The 21,159-nt window shown below is 34.4% G+C and overlaps 1 protein-coding gene across 3 annotated transcripts in view; it reads left to right on the plus strand.

Annotated features, from left to right (window-relative positions):
- Positions 1 to 12,752, plus strand: part of LOC134244548 (early endosome antigen 1-like) — a 38,113-nt gene extending 25,361 nt beyond the window's left edge. For 2 of the 3 annotated variants that reach the window (XM_062726808.1, XM_062726810.1), the window contains 10 exons: positions 99 to 257; positions 903 to 992; positions 1,699 to 1,830; positions 2,396 to 2,491; positions 2,790 to 2,879; positions 9,300 to 9,483; positions 10,134 to 10,188; positions 10,611 to 10,731; positions 11,247 to 11,345; positions 12,622 to 12,752. In XM_062726808.1, the coding sequence (XP_062582792.1) occupies positions 99 to 257; positions 903 to 992; positions 1,699 to 1,830; positions 2,396 to 2,491; positions 2,790 to 2,879; positions 9,300 to 9,483; positions 10,134 to 10,188; positions 10,611 to 10,731; positions 11,247 to 11,345; positions 12,622 to 12,750 (1,155 nt within the window). In that variant the 3' untranslated portion in view covers positions 12,751 to 12,752. Of the gene's footprint in view, positions 1 to 98; positions 258 to 902; positions 993 to 1,698; positions 1,831 to 2,395; positions 2,492 to 2,789; positions 2,880 to 9,299; positions 9,484 to 10,133; positions 10,189 to 10,610; positions 10,732 to 11,246; positions 11,346 to 11,651; positions 11,981 to 12,621 lie in introns of those variants that run through there. The other variant, XM_062726809.1, reaches the window with a different exon arrangement.
- Positions 12,753 to 21,159: the final 8,407 nt, after the last annotated feature.

Consider the following 21,159-nt stretch of genomic DNA (forward strand, 5'->3'; position numbering starts at 1 on the left):
GAACAAATTTGTTCTCTAAAATGCTTCATACATGTACATGTAAACAGTAGCCAAGATAAACAACATAAAAAATCCTATAATTATTTCTCACTCTTTAGGACCTCCAAGAGAAGTTAGAGAAATCTGTAAAGGAAGCTGAAGGACTGAAATCAGAAAATACAGATCTTCAAAAAAAGATGGAAGATCTTCAAAGGGAGCTAACTGACTCCAAAGAAAAAACGACGGAACTCAACCAGTCTTTTGATGAGCTGAGTGAGGTATAGAAAAGGCGAACTTTAGGCAAAGCAATTAAGTAAAGTCAAGTCTCATTATCTTTAAATGATGATACTGAGAAAAAAACTTTTGAGATGTCTTAGGATTTGATAAATGGAGGTTAAAATACACCTTGAAAAAAGTTAATTGCACTGCAAACTCATTTTGAATATCTTTTGGCATAGCATAGGAGAGCTGCAAAAAATGTCTGTTTTTAAAGCCCTGTGAGGTTCAATAGAGGGAAATCATGAAATTACGTGGGGGTGTAATTCGTTTTGGATTTCTTTGATCTTTTACTCAGACGCATAATGGTAAAGAATTATGATCTACTTGCAATGTCTTTCATAAAAAAGAGGCATTTGCTCACACTAATATTCCTACAATCCAGTGTATTTTAAACTAGTACAGCACATGTATTTAGAAAAAGTGACCTATAAGGTAAATTCAAATGATTCCACTGAAGTAGTTTTAAAAAAGACAATACAGTATGCCTATATGGAATATGTTTATGAGCATAATAAGGAACTGATATGTACATATTACAGCAGTGCAAATTTGTATGTGCTAACTTATGGATATTCAACTTTTAATTTATATACACATGTAAATAATTCACCCCTATTATTACATGTAAAAAATATTAAATTCAGATTCGAAGTGCCATGAATACACAGATGGTTCAATTAGACAAAGAACTGTCGGAATACAAAGAAAAGGCAGAAAAATACAAAGGAGAAAAGGTACATAGTTAAAGAACAAGGTACAGTTTCAATACAAAACACTGTTTTTCATCCTTTCTGAATTATTGAAATTCCATGCAGTAAAAACGTGCAAATTGTTTTTCCAATATGACCTCTTAAGTGCTAATTGTGATGTCATGAACTTGTGCATTTTCCGTAATTTTTCCGTAAAAGTTGCAGAAAACATTAATTTTTTAATTGAATTTTCTTTCAGAAAACATACGGTTCATGCATTTGTGAATTTTCAAAGCATTTTACACAATATATCCAAAAATTGATGTGGGCAATGGCTGCAGATACTATTTGTGAAAGGAAAAAAAAGCTCAGAAATAAATCATTTTGAGGCTTTTTTGCATAAAACTTAGAAATGCACCATATTTATGATGTCATATTTCCATATTCTTTAATGATTTTGAATTATCATATTCATCACTCAACTCATGTTAAAACCAATTTGACAATTTTTTAAACATATAAAATTTTTAGGGCACAATAAAGCCCAAACTATACCTTCTTCTTTATAAACATTGAATTATTGCCAGTAGAGACATAGATACCTTTATATATTGCATGTATTTAGATTTGTGTATTCAAATCAGGATGTGTGGTTATTACAACATATAGGTTCTTGGCAGAGTAGAGCACACTAAGTACCATCTAACATGTTTCACAATTAATACTAACAGCTGCTACCTGTCAATTTCAGGAAAGTTTGGAATCAGAAGTTGAAGAACTGGAGAAAAAATATGGAGAGACAAAAATCACCAGTGATTCCTATGAAAAAGATATAGAGAACCTGACCAAGAGTCTGGATAAAGAAAAGTCAGAAAGGAAACAGGTCAGGATCTCAAGTAAAACTGATCAATTACCGATAATATTATAAAAAGTCAGAGAGGAAACTGGTCAGGACCTCAAGTAAAACCAATCAATTACTGATAATATAATAGTCACTGCAAAAGTCAGAGAGGAAACAGGTCAAGACCTCAAGTTAAACTGATCAATTACAGATAATATAATAGTCACTGTAAAAGTCCGAGAGGAAACAGGTCAGGGCTTCAAATAAACCGATTAATTACTGATTAATAAACCTCTTACCTCCTGTGTAAAATACAAATACCTATCACCTATATACTGCTAGACACTGCACTGAACAGTTTTGATATACATGTATTGAATTAAACTCTCCATGTGAATAGGAGATAACTACAAATATTTCATCTTTTAAAACAAAGGCATGTGTGTTTGATATGTGACTGGAATTCAATATTTTAGGTCTTAATTTAAGACACCAAAGGAGCTGAAATGATGAAGGGTGAAATAGGCCATCATGACCTACATTCATTTGTCATTTTTTATTGATAACTGGGTTAATTTTAATGTATTAACCATAATCTCATTATCAGGAAGTTAAAAGTCTTGAAGAGGCTAAAGATCTCCTTATTAGCCAGAAACTGGAATTGTCCAATCAAATTAAAGATCTTAACCAACAACTAGAACAGGTAGGAGTGTTTTTACCATATAAGGTAAAAATGAAAGATGATTGAAATTGAAAATTGATTGAAATAAAACTGGTCAGATGTAAATGTGACTAAATCATATTAAAAATTGCCTTTATGAATTTTTAGCACTTTAACTTATATCCTGCTAAAACTAAGTCTTTTAGAAACTTGTTATCACATGTATTTAACAGTAAATATTCATGTTTTTACATATTACTGTATATATAAAATATGACCAAGACAATAAATTGTGTACAAGAACCCTTCTGGATTGAAGTTTTTTAAAAATTAATTTTAGGTGAAGTCTAAACAAAAAGAGGAATTAGAGGCATCTAGAAACACACAACAGACCTTGCGAGAAGAAAGCACCAAACTGCACACTAAACTGGTAAAGAACTACCATATAAGCAGAATTTTTAGTGAGGATATAATTTTGGCATTATTAGCGAGGGTGCCAAGATTGCTAAAATTGAATACCACTAAAATTTAATTGCGCTTTATTTGTAATAGTTTCTTTAATGAGCTTTTTAAAATCGCTAAAATTACATCTCGTTAAAAATTAATTATCAATTTTTAAGGACAAATCGCTAAATTTGCCTCGCTCTAAAATTTCCACTTACTTGATATACAGTATAACTTTGTATACCGAAATGATTTTCATTGCACCAAACTTAAGGGACTCCGATCCTCAGCTAGGAAGGACAACTCTTTAATTTATAATTTAATTCAAAAAGTCTCAAAATGAAGCTTGAAAATTAAATCTTTTCATGCAACAATTTTCATTACATGCCTCTCAATGTGATTCAAGATTCTTTGAAGTTCTCAGAAAGGTCTAATTAAAAGTCAAAATTTTTACACCGTAAAGGCATTTTAGAATTGCATATATCAACAAATTAATGTTCATTTTAATCTAACCATAGATAGCAATGTTTATTAACATGATATGAAATTAAAAGTGATTTATGGAGCTTTGCAACGATAGGAAAATCTTTATACACTTTGCATTGTAAAATGATCAAAGTAAATAAAAGAAACAACATAATATGTATAAAAATTGTGGAATTTCTTCAAAAGCCTGGATACCTATAATTTTTATTTTTAAAATGTGTTAATTGATCAAATTTGAATTGGAAAATGTATAGAAGGTGTGTTTATTTGCAATTCCTGAAAGTATATTTGAGATTTACTAATTTTCTCTATATAATATGATTAAATTGAAAGATGAAGTTTGAGGAGTTATTATGGGTAAAAACACGTCACTTTGAAAATTCAGAGACATTTTTGTGAGCATTTTCAATTAGTCAATGCTTGATTTTCAGAACCTGAGGATTGGAGTACCTTAAAAAAGATACACAAAATACAGTAAAATCTTGTTATCTCATAAGCAATGGGGCTGAGAGATTGCCTCAAGATACATGTATTGGAGGATTTGAGATATCAAGGGTGAAATACTTAGAGAATAAGAATCTTGCACATCAACTTGCAATGTTAGAGATACCAAAGTATCTTCTCTTGGTAGTCCAATCTGCTGTTTGTAGTCCATCAGATTGTTTACATTTAGATTAAATTTAAAATTGCTGAAATTTTGTCTTGCTCGATAGGTTTCTTCTAGGGATGTCAAATCGGTCAATTTTCAGTACTCAGTTACTCGGACGTTTTTCCGATCAAGTACCCGGGTACTCGGTAAAAGTGTAAATAAATATGAACAAGTAATTTGAAGACTGTAAAACATTGTAAACTCTTGTAGAAATAAAACTAGATGCTCTGATAGGAGGCTTATCCGTAAATGTATTTCTGTTGTAACAATGATGAGCACTTCGTGCCTGACGAAATTTAATATAACAATTTTTTAATTCAATTTATTTATCAGATAAACACAAGAAATAAAATCATAAGTTGTTCACAGTGTTTTTGTTTAAAGAAATAATCTGCTCCGTAATTGTAATGTAACCCTTTGTCATGTTTCATGACCAGGTATCAGTCGTCAGAGTATCAACTTGAACTTGATCAAGTTCTCCTAACAGCGCGGATTTACGATTTTCGTACACTTGTTCGATCCGAGATTTATATGGTATTATGGGACGGTATTTTGTACTTTGATGCAACAATGGACATCAGTTTTTTTAAAGCCTTTGCCTGTAACCAGTTGTATTGGCATGTAATCAAACACAAACATATCAACAATCGCATGTGTAATATCATCCGCTCTTTTCCCGAGAATTTACGACTTTTCATAGAATTGACAAAATTATCTCATTTATTTAAACATAATGGATCTTAAACGATGTTCAGTGAAAACAAATAATTAAAGCCAAACCAAAAATAAGGGAAGAAGGCAGCCGAAGGTGAGAAAAGTCAGGTACCCCAGGTACTTGGTCACGATAATTACTGTATAAACTACTGCCACAGGCGATAACGGTCATTTAGAGTCGTAGTAAACCCTAATTACTGTATGTACAAGTGCATTGAGCATTTTACGTTTTAAAACAGATTGTTTAATGCATTAATAAATAAGATTAGAAATATTCAAAAATATACATCCGAGAAACTGAGTACCGATTTCAGTATTCGATACTTGGACGTTCGATCCACAGGGGCCTGTAACATACTGTTTCTGATTTTACGTAATCACTATATGTATACAAAAAAGGATCTTTTGTATACATATAGTGATTATGTAAAATCAAATACAGTATGTTACAGGTCTCTTTTTGTATACATATAGTGATTATGTAAAATCAAATACAGTATGTTACAGGTCCCTGTGGTTCGATCGAGTACCCGGTTAACCGGGTACTCGTTGACATCCCTAGTTTCTTCACATTATGTCCTAGAAGCTAAATTTGAGTGGATCGAAAATAATGCTCTAATGGGTAGATAGCACAGCTTGATAAAGCAAAATTTAGACTCAAAAGATGAAAACAACCAAACTAGTATTCTTCTTTGTATCAAACTTTAAAATTATGTAAAGTATCATGAACATTAGGCAATCTCTGAGGATGCAGGTTCTGAAATATTAGGTGTCCTGTGCTAACCAAAAGAACCAGTCTCTATCAAAAGAATACATTGTTAAAACAAAGAAACACATTCCCTCCCTTACCCTCACTCACACAGAGACACACATCCCCTCCTTTACCCTAGCTCACACACAGAGACACACATCCCCTGCTTTACCCTCACACACAGAGACACACATCCCCTCCTTTACCCACAAAGAAACACATTCCCTTCCTTACCCTCACTCACACAGAGACACACATCCCCTCCTTTACCCTCACTCACACAGAGACACATCCCCTGCCTTACCCTCACTCACACAGAGACACACATCCCCTCCTTTACCCTCACTCACACAGAGACACACATCCCGTCCTTTACCCTTACTCACACAGAGACACACATCCCCTGCCTTACCCTCACACCCAGAGACACACATTCCCTCCTTTACCCTCACACACAGAGACACACATTCCCTCCTTTACCCTCACACACAGAGACACACTTCCCCTCCTTTACCCTCACTCACACAGAGACACACATCCCCTCCTTTACCCTCACACACAGAGACACACATTCCCTCCTTTACCCTCACACACAGAGACACACATTCCCTCCTTTACCCTCACACACAGAGACACACATTCCCTCCTTTACCCTCACACACAGAGACACACATCCCCTCCTTTACCCTCACACACAGAGACACACATTCCCTCCTTTACCCTCACTCACACAGAGACACACATCCCCTCCTTTACCCTCACACACAGAGACACACATTCCCTCCTTTACCCTCACACACAGAGACACACATTCCCTCCTTTACCCTCACACACAGAGACACACATTCCCTCCTTTACCCTCACACACAGAGACACACATTCCCTCCTTTACCCTCACACACAGAGACACACTTCCCCTCCTTTACCCTCACTCACACAGAGACACACATCCCCTCCTTTACCCTCACACACAGAGACACACATTCCCTCCTTTACCCTCACACACAGAGACACACATCCCTTCCTTTACCCTCACACACAGAGACACCCAACCCCTCCAGTACCCTCACACACAGAGACACACTTCCCCTCCTTTACCCTCACTCACACAGAGACACACATCCCCTGCTTTACCCTCACACACAGAGACACACATTCCCTCCTTTACCCTCACACACAGAGACACACATTCCCTCCTTTACCCTCACACACAGAGACACACATCCCCTCCTTTACCCTCACACACAGAGACACACATCCCCTCCTTTACCCTCACACACAGAGACACACATTCCCTCCTTTACCCTCACTCACACAGAGACACACATCCCCTCCTTTACCCTCACACACAGAGACACACATTCCCTCCTTTACCCTCACACACAGAGACACACATTCCCACCTTTACCCTCACACACAGAGACACACATTCCCTCCTTTACCCTCACACACAGAGACACACATTCCCTCCTTTACCCTCACACACAGAGACACACATTCCCTCCTTTACCCTCACACACAGAGACACACTTCCCCTCCTTTACCCTCACACACGGAGACACACTTCCCCTCCTTTACCCTCACTCACACAGAGACACACATTCCCTCCTTTACCCTCACACACAGAGACACACATCCCCTCCTTTACCCTCACTCACACAGAGACACACATCCCCTCCTTTACCCTCACACACAGAGACACACATCCCCTGTCTTACCCTCACACACAGAGACACACATTCCCTCCTTTACCCTCACACACAGAGACACACATCCCCTCCTTTACCCTCACACACAGAGACACACATTCCCTCTTTTACCCTCACACACAGAGACACACATCCCCTCCTTTACCCTCACACACAGAGACACACATTCCCTCCTTTACCCTCACACACAGAGACACACATCCCCTGCCTTACCCTCACACACAGAGACACACATTCCCTCCTTTACCCTCACACACAGAGACACACATCCCTTCCTTTACCCTCACACACAGAGACACACATCCCCTCCTTTACCCTCACACACAGAGACACACTTCCCCTCCTTTACCCTCACACACAGAGACACACTTCCCCTCCTTTTCCCTCACTCACACAGAGACACACATCCCCTCCTTTACCCTCACACACAGAGAAACACATTCCCTCCTTTACCCTCACACACAGAGACACACATCCCCTCCCTTACCCTCACACACAGAGACACACATTCCCTCCTTTACCCTCACACACAGAGACACACATCCCCTCCTTTACCCTCACACAAAGAGACACACTTCCCCTCCTTTACCCTCACACACAGAGACACACTTCCCCTCCTTTACCCTCACTCACACAGAGACACACATCCCCTCCTTTACCCTCACACACAGAGAAACACATGCCCTCCTTTACCCTCACACACAGAGACACACATCCCCTGCCTTACCCTCACACACAGAGACACACATTCCCTCCTTTACCCTCACACACAGAGACACACATCCCCTCCTTTACCCTCACACACAGAGACACACATTCCCTCCTTTACCCTCACACACAGAGACACACATCCCCTGCCTTACCCTCACACACAGAGACACACATTCCCTCCTTTACCCTCACACACAGAGACACACATCCCCTCCTTTACCCTCACACACAGAGACACACATTCCCTCCTTTACCCTCACACACAGAGACACACATCCCCTGCCTTACCCTCACACACAGAGACACACATTCCCTCCTTTACCCTCACACACAGAGACACACATCCCCTCCTTTACCCTCACACACAGAGACACACATCCCCTCCTTTACCCTCACACACACAGAGACACACATCCCCTGCCTTACCCTCACACACACAGACATCCCCTCACTAAGAAGGCCTTATATGACTAATGTTAGTACGGGTACATGCATGACTTTGCATTCTACATTGTAATCACTAAAAATAAAACAGGATATATAAAAGTATTTTATGCTATAATTATGATCAACACCCACATACATTGTACTAGTTGATTGAAAGTTGGCCATTCAGATAACATCAAAAATGGACAAGTTGATCATTATTAAAGTATTAACTATTTCAAACAATTATCAGATTATAGTAATAGATCAGTTAATTATATTTACGTGCCTTAATACATTTCCTTATAACAGACAAATGTTGAATTGCTGCATGTTATTTCCTCTAAAGTGGCAAGCTAGTTCATTAAGTTCATATAGTCCTTGAAAATATGTGATTTTATAGTATCTTGCTAATAAATATGAAATAACTATTTTTCAAACAAAGGTGTTGCAAAAATTTGGTTTATCATCAGTATACAGTATTAATTTATTACTGTAAACCAACTTTTATTTGCATATTAGAAATTTTCGCGAGTTTTGTGAGATTCTCATCATCACAAATATTTTTCGCCATGAAACAAGCCTTAAATCTCTGTTTTTATTAATAACAGATCCAAAAAAGGCTTGATCGCAAAAATTAATCATCGCGAACTAGTTAACCCCTGGTATAAGGGCGAAATAAAGTGGTCATGAATAAAAGTTGGTTTACAGTACTGTAGATCACTAAATTTTCGCGACACCTTATTTTCGCGAGATAGTCATTGACTTTTGATTAGCAAGACAAAATTTTCACGAATTGTGGTTAATGCTCTATATAATCCTAAGGAATACTATTATACGCGAGAATTAAATTTTCGCGAGCACACTGTCTCGCGTAATTACGCGAAAATAAAGTTCTCGCGAATAAAAAGTGATTTACAGTATTCAATTCAATGCTGATCCGCATTCTGTTTTCATTAGACTGCTGCTGAAGAAGAGCGCGAGGCCATTCAGAGACAAGCGGATGAAGAAAGGGCAAAGTTCGAAGTTCAGATGTCAGTTCTAAATGAGAACTTGACCACTATACGAGGAGATCTTGTGTCCACTCAGACAGCTTACGACGAGGCGAACAAACTCAACGATCAACTCAGAGGGGAGAAACTAGGTGAGTCAACTCAACAATCAACTCACAATCAACTCAGAGGGGAGAAACTAGGTGAGTCAACTTAAAAAGCAACTCAGGGAGAGAAACTTGGTAAGTAAACTCTAAGAACAACTCAGATGAAAAAAAAAAACTAGATAAGTTAACTCAATGATCAACTCAGAGGGGAGAAACTTGGTAAGTTAACTCAATGATCAACTCAAAGGGCTAAACTAAGTAGGTCAACTCAATGATTAACTCAGAGGGGAGAAACCTTGTAAGTCAACTCAATGAATAACCCATAGGGGAGAAACTTGTTGAGTCAACTCGCTGAATATCTCAGAGGGAGAAACATGGTACATTGTAAATCAATTAAACAATCAACTCAGAGGAGAAAACTTGGTAATGAAAATCTACACATAATAGGGGAGAAACTTGGTGAGTCAACTGATTGATCAACTCAGATGAGATAACCCTGAGGCTAATAAGTTAACTTAATGTTCAGCTTATATAGTTATTAATTCAGATTTCAGAGTAGAGAAATGTGGTCCTCTTAATTAAAACTCATTTCTCAAGAAAGATAATTTTTAAGAACAGAGGAACTGGATAAATTATTGCAATGAAAATATACGCATTAAAACAAATATGGTACTTTAGACTTAAATTTTTTGCAGAAATGGAGGCCAAATTAGAAAATAACAATGATGAAAGAAGAATTTTACTTGAAAGGTGAGTTACATATATCAGGTATACATTCTGTCTGGTTGATAAAAAATAAATCATATAATAAGTCATTATTATTGAGGTACATGTTTATTTTAAATGATGTCTACATGCACTACCTAACATTCTGAAGCAGGGAAATCTGTAGAAAGCTTTATAGCAGATTCAAAAGCATAAGGCTCATTCTGTTGATGAATGAATGGAAATGATATTAATAGATAAATTAATAATTAAAAGCAACAGAAAACTTATTCAATTCTAACCTGATTGAATGTGAATTTTAATTAAATATCAACAACATAGTGGGATGTGGGATGCAGTAGAGTTACACATTTTGTAACAGAGTATATTTTGTCCAGTACGTTAACAATACCCCCCCTAAAAAAAACAAGAACCTTAACAGCACATTTAATATTTATACAATACAGATGTTTAACAAGTGAAGAGGAATGTGAAAAATTGAGACAGAAGTCAACAGATCTGAAACGTAAACTAGACGATACTCAGGCGGCTTTACAGGAACTGGGGAGAGAGAACCAGTCTCTACAGGTACCAGTTTAGTTTGGTCATTAAATAATACTGTATTAAAGCACATAAAACCATTCTAGATTGTTCTTTTTATCTAAAGTTAAACATATACTTACTGGGAAGTGTTGCAGACTTGGAATTTTAGTTCCTGTCAACATAGTCTTTTATAGCCATTAGTTCATGTGATTTTTGCTTGTGAGTGAAAAAAATGAAATAAGATAAGAAAGAGAAAAATGAAAGATTTAGATTCGGGTTTGTTTGAATTGTAATAAATACGGTACATCTATAGACAAGTCATGCCAGATATTGTATTCATTGCTGTTGCAAATTTTGTCTATAAACATGAAAAAAAATATACCAATAATGTATGTTTATCAATTCTTATCAAACTGTATCCTGAGTGTTGCTCAGAAAGATAACGTTTCTTAAATATTTTCATAAAATTATTGATGTAAGAGCTAGCTTGCAAAGAATACAAAACTGAAAAGAGGCTTAGAAGGATATAGTACCTTACATTTGATTTTTTTGTGTAATAGATCACCACTACAAAGGTGAGCAGTAGGAAATGGGCGGATGACAATGATGTCAAAGAGTGTATGGGGTGTAATAAAGGATTCTCTGTCACGGTCAGACGGGTAAGTCAGTTGTTCATTACACACACACACTTCTTTATAACTCCACCCACAACTTATTACTATATTGTATCATGCCCACAGCTTTAATTCCCATTTCTTGCAGGAAATGTAAAGCTTTTTTCCTTGTCCCTTCCTGATGCTTAATCAAAATTTCCTTTATTTTTTCACTTTGCCTTCATAATGAGGCAAATTTGTTTTGGAGAATTTGCTTTAGATTTCGTGTAGGATTCCAGTGCTGAGGTTCCTGTTTTTGTAAAATGACAATTTTTGAGAAAAACCTAAATGTTAAGTATTCTTTGATTTCAGCATCATTGCCGGAACTGCGGAAACATTTTTTGTAATGACTGTTCTTCACGAGAGGCCAAAATCGTGTCGTCCAAAAAACCCGTACGAGTGTGTGACAATTGTTTTATTGAAATTGGCAAAAGATGATAATAATTGTTGTTAAGATTTAAAATTTAGAATTTTATTATTTTTGTAAAAATTTGTGGAGGATTTATGAATTATAATTACATATCCCCAATTATGTTATGATATATACATAGGCAGCATATTGTATGTTAATATCGCATACTGTTATTGCATTTAAGTATTATTGCATTGTAGAGCATTGAAGGAACTGAATATAGTTTTATTTTAAATTTCTGATCTTTGCATTTTATATTTCTATTCAAATATATTTGATAAGAACTATTTTTTTTATTTCATGATTTTTTACTTTACAGGTTTTAAAAACATGCAAAATTATATTTTTTGGACAAGGAGACAAAATGTGAAATTACATGTAACACCGATATACTTTTTAAGAAAAATTAGTTTGAAATGAATGATTTGTGGATGCAAGATACTTAGAAATTATTTTACATTAATTTTATATTTCTATATTTTAGGAAGAGAGTGTCATTATTTTTTTTTTCAAGCAAATAATGAATGGAGATCTTATATAATTTCTTGCCTATGTTTATGTATGTTGGAATATTGTTTCTATCTTTATGGTGCTGAATACATTCCAAATTGCATTATTCATGTAACAGGTTGTCCATAATTATTTTTTTTAAACTGGTGTCATTAAAAAAAGTAATTATTAATTTTATATAGAAATGTCATGATGTAATTTTATAAAAAAAAAAAAAAAAATGTCATGATGTTTAGCATCTAAAATGATGTTTGTTATTTGACATACAGATTTACATTTTAAACTATGCATAATGATTTTGTGATATAAAATTCATTGAAGTGTTGGTAATTGTTTCTTCTTTTTTTGTATATTCTTTAGCATCACTGTAGAAACTGTGGAAATATATTCTGTAACGATTGTTCATCCAAAGAAGCGAGGCTCGCGCTGGCTAAAAAACCAGTCCGCGTGTGTGATAACTGTTTCAGGGACATCACTCGCAAAAAATGAAGGTTTGAAAAAAAAAATCCAAATTATGTCCCCTTCTTTCCCTTAACCAATAGTTTATGCACATGCAATTAATTAATTGCTTTTTTCTCCAAAACTTTGCGAATCTCAATATATAAGATGAAAAGAATCCTTGATGCCTGAATTGGCATAATACATGCATGTACATGTATGTTGAAAAAGGGAGATTTCTTCATTTTCCTAATTTGAGCAATGAAAACTGTTTCCATAGGTGTGACATTTTTTTTTTTATAAAATAATCTGAGAGTACACAAAACGAATCATTCACAAAGTATTTTATCAAAAAAATGGTTACCAAAAGACTCATATTCAGAGAGCTGACGACAGTTAATTTACTGTAATATTGAATTACAAAAGAACCTAGTAATGTACGTCAATGCAAGAAATCTGTTTTTTCCTGCTTTTAACCACAAATTGCTAAAGCAAGCATGTGCAATTTTTTTTACTTAGAATAAGAAATACACCACACAATGCCCTATCATGCTAATTTACAGACCATCCAAGCACTTTTAACCTATGTGGACTGCCAAATACTTATTATCATGTAATCATAACCTACTGAATATAATGATGTATTTTCCTGAGCATGCATTGTGTTAATTTCTTCCTAATTATTTGAATATGATTTTGTGTAGGCAATCTTGAGTTTATAAGGTGACTCTTTCCCACACCTTTTTCTGTTTTTGAAATGTATGTCACATTTCAACTTCATCTCTAATACAACTTAATGATTTCCAATCAAGTCTTAGTACATGGAATCTTAAAGTGAAATGGGTGCAGATTTCATCTTATCCTCATATTGTTCATGGCTAAAAGAATCTTTGCCATTTCAGAAGTGAAAGTTTTCCATTTGAGCAAAACTCAAGTGGTCTATCTTCTCCTTAAAAAAATTGCAGCAGTATGATAAAATTTTTGAAAACTAGTTCAAACTTTGAAGGTCAAAGTAATGGTGTTATCATAGCATTTGGAAACTTCTTGAAACAGATAATGCACTTGCCCTTTCTTCTGTCATTCAAAAGTTCTAAACAATGTTTTGGGTTTTTTTTTAGATTAAGTGAAATTCCAAGGTCAAGGTCACTGGATAAAAAAATCATAGCATGTTTGAAACCAGTTAGTCTCAGTTAATGCACTATCTTCTCTCATTCAAAAGTTATAGTCAATGAAAAAATTAAAACTTAAATAAACTTTAAGGTCAAGGTCAGGGGACCAAATGTCATGGTAAATTTTGAAAGATATTGTCTCAGGGATTGTACATGTAAAATGTGAAAGCAATTTCTATTCGCTATCAAAAGTTATGAACAACGTAAAAGTAATGTTAAATTTTTAGAAAAGGAGGACAAATTTCAAGGAAGGTCATTGTGCCAAAAATCATAGTATATTTAGAAAGATTTTGTCGCAAGTAACGTACATTTAAAATATGAAAGCATTATCTTACCTTATTCAAAATTCATGACAAAGGTTTTAAGTTTTTGTGAAAGAGGGACTGGCAGATGAGTGAGATTCAATTTTCTCGCTTCGGCTATCGAATGCAGGGAACAATTTCTAAAACTGTGCTTCATTGAAATATTTCAAAAGTCTGTTTCCGTGACAGTTCTTGCTGCGATTTTAATGTTCGGGTAAATTTGTTTCACAGATATACTTTCAATAAATGTCGATATGTTTTAGATATAACAGTAAGCTGATTTTCAAAATTCTACTCCTCGGACATTTTTGGTCTGATTTTGATTTATTTTAGAAAAAAAAATCAAGATGAACGTAAGAATAAAAGGAAATGACAAATCTGTCAGTTTTTTCTTCCAATATCTTAGGATAAGTCCGTTACAAAACAGTAGAGCTAATTAAAAGTTTCACCAAACTTGTTTGAAAATCGAGGGGTCACACATGAGGCAAAATTAACAAGTCAAAGAATTTTCAGCCAGACTTCTTCAAATGTAGGTCTTGGTAGATGTAGCAAAATATCACGTAAACTGTTCTAACAAAGAAGAAGGAAATCCTGGAAGTCGGAGACAATGGGGTTATCATGGCTGTTTAATTCACAAGTTTCAATTTACACTTTCATTTATATGAAATTTTAATTCAAAAAATAAAATAAAATTTTAAAATTTGTATCAGAAGTAGAATTGACGATTAACAGCTTATGCATTAGCACCTATGATTTACACTGTAGAAAGTTCATACATATATAGTTTATGGGGTTTTCAGTCTGGCGTCGAGCATTTCTATACAGCAATTAACAGTTTTGTGTGGCAAGCCCTTTTACTATTCATTCCTGAAATAAACTTTTTCTTTCAATAAGAGAGAGTCGCCCGCGTGGCGCCCGCGTGGCGCAGTGGTTAGAGCGCCTGCTCTGGAGTCGCGAAGTAAGGAGTTGAACCTTACGTCCCGGGTTCGAATCCCACTGCAGGACGTGGAGACCGGTCCTTCAGATGAAACCGTATAAACCGAGGTTCTGTGTTGAAGAAGGTGCTGGCACGAAAAAGATCCCTCCCTGCTCAATGCCCCTGAGTGCCGAGTAAAGGACAAAATTTGCAGCTCTCTACCGGCAAATGGTGGCGTCTCCATATGAGTGAAAAATTCTCGAGAGGGACGTTAAACAATATACAATCAATCAATCAATCAATAAGAGAGATATCTCTCTAGCATAGAGAGATATCTCTTTAGCTTATAGAGATATCTCTCTGACTTAAGGAGATATCTTTATACCAGTTAGAGAGATATCTCATTTTGTAAGAGAGATATCTCTTTAACTTAGACAGATATAGTATAGTGTAGAATATCATGAATGTGTCGAATTTAAAAAGACTTTAATGTACGTCCGTCTATAAAAAAAGCTTACTTCCGGTAAAGGGAGAAGTCATTTTAAATGGAATTTAAATAAAATTAATGAAGAGAGACATCTCTTTGCAATAAGAATATATTTCTTTTTGTTTGAGAGCTATCTCTTTTAGACACTTTTGAAAGATATCTCATTCACTTTAAGAGATATCTCTTAAGATAAACTAAGAGAGATATCTCTTTTACTTTAAGAGATATAACCAAAAGTGAAAGAGATATCTCTCTAGGTGAAAGAGATATCTTTAATGTTTAGAGACATCTCTTTTCACGAAAGAGATGTCTCTCAAGGAGAAAGAGATATCTTTTCAAGTGGAAGAAATATCTCTCTAATAAAAAGATATCTCTCTAAATATAAGAGATATCTCTCTAAGTTCAAGAGATATCCTTTTCTCAATAGAAATCTATTAAAAATGAGAGATATCTCTTTAAGTTGGGAGATATCTCTATTTTTCAAGAGATATCTCTCTAAAATGAGAGATATCTCTGTAATTTTAGATAGATTTTATTTTCCAAATAATAGCAACAGGGCTTGCCATAGTTATAGTTTTGTAGTATTAATTTTACTTTTTCGTTTATCTTGACATATCGTACCGAAAATTGTAATTATATACCCCGTACAATATTCAGCTCTTGAAAGCGAGCTCGAATTCCTTAAAAAAAATTCCATCCCCACTCATACTTATATAGTGCTCAAATAATATTTTTATTATTCCAGTACGAGGTTATTTAAGAAATAAAGTCCGCGTTTTCGTGAATGTTGCAGAATAACCTCCGAGGCCGAGAAATGTTGTTTGAAAGATAAAAGCCGAGGCGTTAGCCGAGGCTTTTATATTTCAAACATCATTTCGAGACCGAGGAGGTTATTCTGCATCATTCACGACAACAAGGACTTTATTTCTATTTTACTAAGCAGCTCTAGAATACGACAGATCGTTTCTCTATTAAGAAACGAATTGGATCACCATGCTGCAATAACGCTGTTCCGTTTAGCACCAGAGTGTAAATTTGTTTGTTACCTGTGAGTAGAATGCAGAAGATTTGTGCTTTCGCTGTATTAAAATTAGCTGTTTATTGATTATAAATCTGTTTGTAACTTAAATAGATAAATCTTTTTGAATATACAATAACAAAATCAGTTTCCTATTTTTCACTTTATCATTAATATCACGGAGTTTAAATATGGCGTAGGGAGGTCCGTGAAACAGCCCCGCTTAGCTTTAGAAACCTACATTCATCAGCTACTTTCTGCAATATACAGTGTTTAGACTGCAAAAGACAACACATCGATGTGATCTAAATATGTATTTCATTTTAAGTCAAATGTACATTTCAAATGCACGGTTTGATACGTGTTTCAGATCAGGTAATTTTTTGTTGACATTCGTGATTTATTGGAGAATAATGTCCGCGGAATTTCTTTGATTTCGGCAATAATCGTAGTAGAATAACAAATACTTCAAACTTTATTGTGTCTTTTATTTTTATCTTTTTTTTTAACTTAAGAAATAAAGTCCGCGTTTTCGTGAATGTTGCAGAATAACCTCCGAGGTCGAGAAATGTTGTTTGAAAGATAAAAGCCGCGGCGTTAGCCGAGGCTTTTATATTTCAAACAACATTTCGAGACCAAAGAGGTTATTCTGCATCATTCACTAAAATGCGGACTTTTTTTCTATTCTACAAAGATGCTCTGAAACACGGTTGATCGTTTCTCTATAGAGATCACCATGCTGCAATAACGCTGTTCCGTTTAGCACCAGAGTGTAAATTTGTTTGTTACCTGTGAGTAGAATGCAGAAGATTTGTGCTTTCGCCGTATTAAAATTAGCCTTTTATTAATTATAAATCTGTTTGTAACTTAAATAGATTAATCTTTTTGAATATACTACAACAAAATCAGTTTCCTATTTTTCCATTTTATCACTAAAATCATGGAGTTTAAATATGGCGTATGGAGGTCCTGGTCAATTTTTCTCCTTCTCCTGTACCACATCAAAACTAACTTCTTTTTTTTTAATTTCAAGTACCCGACAAACACCTGACTAATACCCGTCAGTAACATTAGCAGTATACTGGTTAAAACTCCCTCCTGTAATTCACCGTCCACAAATCGGCAAGTGATGATGCTATTCGTTATCAGCAGTTCTCAGTGGGGATCTGTATAATCTCTGACCTACACCATAAGCTGCCATAAAGGGGCATTAATATTTTAAATTTTAGCGATTCTTCAAATATAAATTGTAAATCATATAATCAAATTATATATGACTGAGGAAAATTATCTTCCTAATTTTAATTTGAATAGAAAGTTATTATTATGCCCCGCCATGAATATGGCCGGAGCATATAACATTTGTTCTGTTCATCTTCCGTCGCGCTTTCCATTTAGCTTAGTTCAAAGCTCAGTTTAAGCCACACCAACTTTTTATTTTATATATAGATCTCTGAGTCAACCTTTTTAAACAATGTTTTCAGCATTGAAAGGCCGACATTAGCTCTTAATTATTTTATATGGTTTTTTTTGTTGTATTTTTTCAAAGAAAATTCAAAAAATTATTTACATTTCAGTGAAAAAAGCGTAATGAAACTTATGTTGATACAAACTGTTGTAAGCTATTCAACTGCAACAACATTTTTTGACTTTGCCCTTTCCTGTTTTACCTTAACCACGCTTTTCTTAGATAAGTGTTTTGCTCACTTTTAGAGATACAATTCAAGATAACAAGATAATGTAATCAAATATCATATGTTCATACAAACTGATGTAAACTTGTCATCTACATCAACATTTTTAGCCTTTACTTTCCCTTTGACCTTGACCTCACTTTTCTTAAATAAGTTTTAGCTCAATTTTTGAAGATACCATTTAAGACAGTGTTATCAAACTTCATATGTTGAAACATATTGTTGTAAGCTTTTCAACTGCATCAACGTATTTTTACTTTGATCTTTCTTTTGATTTTGACCTCACCTTTCTTAAATAAGCATAAAAAATTAGCGAATGTGTGCGAAAGTTTCAATAAAAAAATTACTATTTAGCTTAGTTTTAAAGAAAACCATTGAAGTTACTGTAATCAAACTTCATATGCTGATACATTCTAATGTTAGCTTTTTCTACTGCATCAAAATTTTTAAACTTGACTTTTCTTTTGATCTTGACCTCTTTTTTCTTAATTAAGTGTCTAGATCAGTTTTGAATAAACAATTCAAGATAATTTTATCAAACATTATAAGCTGATACATACTGATGAGAGCTATCAATTAATTACTCCAGTATTTTATGCTCTTGACTTTTCCTTTGGCCTTGACCTCACTTTTTAAAATTTGTGTTCATCTAAGTTTTTAATAAACCATTTATGATATTTTTATCAAACTTCATACGCTAATAGATACTCATGTAAGCTTTACAACTACATCAACATTTTTGACCTCAGGCTTTTCTTTAACCTTGACCTCTATTTGTGTTTAGCTCAGTTTTAAATGCATGTAAACCAATTAAGATATTTTAATCAAACATGATATACTGATACGTTTCAGTAAGAGCTATTCAACTGCATCAAAAACTTTTCACCTTGCACTTTCCCGTGACCTTGTCTTCCCTTCTCTTTGATTTGTATTTTGCTTAGTTTTAAAGAAGCCTTTCAAGATGATATTTTCATGTTAACATGCATTATACATAACTTGGTAAGAATCTTTATCCATTTTTTAGATTTCGATTTCAAAGAAACTGTTCAAGATATTCTCATCAGACTTCATACACTAATACAATTTTTCATGTAACACTTTGCGGGTCATTCATGTCCTCTGGACATATATTTAGTTTAATTTGTTTTCCAATTTTTATTTTAGATAAAAAGAGTGTATGTCTGTTTTGTAAATACCCGAGTGACTATGGAAACATGAGCAGGGAAATACACGGGCTAGTAAAACTGACCACAACTCTAGTGCATGCTGCAAAATTTTGTTTCCCTTTGACTATTCAGAAGACATTACTAAAATATAAAAACTTAGATATCACAAAAAGTGTTATAATATCTGTTATAGTATTAAGATTTACCACGTGATGGTTTCAAGAGAAGGTATCATTTTCCTGAGGCAAAGTTTGAGAGGACAGAGGCTTGATTCAAGTGTATATGTATCTTATCAACTTTGGAAAATATGACCCTCCAAAAATAAAAACAATCCATCAGTCCAAATTCATAGCATTGTTCATTACACTATAAATTGGAATTATTTTATTAAAGAATCCCTCTGGGGTCAAGCAGTTCAAGGTTATTGTCAAAATTTAACCTACCTGGTCTCCAGAATCTCTAAATGGAATTGATTCTAGTCACCCAGCTAACATAAATGAAAGAACTTGACCATGTTTATTTCTACAAATTATCATGACTCCTTGTAATAGACTCTTTGTTTCATGTATCAGTCAAAGGAAGCAATTTTTCCACTTTAAGATGAGTTAGTTTTTGCCCTGAATAGGCTCTGTTCCTGTTTTTTTTTTTTAACAAAACTCAGTGGACTGAATTTTTTTTTACAGTTCTTATGTATCACATCATGTGAAAGTGATGAACGAATTGATCACTTCAACTTTTCCTCGTTGACTTTTCTGACAAAATACTCAAGCTGTACTTCACCTTTATGAATTTAGTATTCCATCTTTCAAATATGTAATAAACACAAATGATAATCATTGGAAACTCACATTTTGTTGTTTTAATGTCCCTCACAAGAATTTTTCACACATATGGAGATGTCACCACATGCCATGGAGAGCTGCAAATTAAAAATTGCACCTTAAATTGGCACTCAGGGCCATGAAGCAGTGAAGACAGTTTTTTCATGTCAGCATTTACTGTGACATGGGACCTCAGTTTATATATAATTTCATCCACAGGACCAGTCTCAACATCCTGATGTAGAATTCAACTCCTTCTCCTCAAATGTAGAGCAAACATTTGGATGCAGGGCCTAACTGTCATCAGAATGCAAACTTTATTGTATTGATACAGTGAAACATGTCTAATCTGACATGCACTGGGAGACAAAGATTGTGTCGGAATAGACAGGGTGTCAGATTGCTCAGTGTTAAAAACATGATAAATAGTTAAATGGGAAAGAAATTTAATGTCGGAATTCATAGTGTGTCGGGTTATTCAGGTGTCAGATTAGACTGTTTTCACTGTACATGTATACCAGGATAATTGACTTTTAACTCTAAAAAAAAAATACAAACTCAATATTTTTTCAACAAGACTTTATTAAGTTTTATCTTAGAAAGTGGGAAGAAACAAATGCGCACAGAATTCAATTCTGCGTAAAAAATATAACTTTGATAAGCCATACCCATTATTTATGGGCTATTTGTATTAACAAATCTTTTTTAAGTTTATAGAAAAAAAATCAACAATCATAAAAAATGTTACAAATAAATAATTATGGGAAAAAAATTACAATAGTAATCCTTACATTAAATTAAATGATTCTTATAAATAAGCATAAAAAAAAGATATGATCTAGAACTTTGTAATAGAAATAAATAAGAAAAAATCAGAGTAAAAAATA

The sequence above is a fragment of the Saccostrea cucullata genome, unplaced genomic scaffold (genome assembly GCF_032062105.1).
Source record: "Saccostrea cucullata isolate Sc308-1 unplaced genomic scaffold, CSIRO_AGI_Scuc_v1 ctg294, whole genome shotgun sequence".
Taxonomy (NCBI): Eukaryota; Metazoa; Mollusca; class Bivalvia; order Ostreida; family Ostreidae; genus Saccostrea; species Saccostrea cuccullata.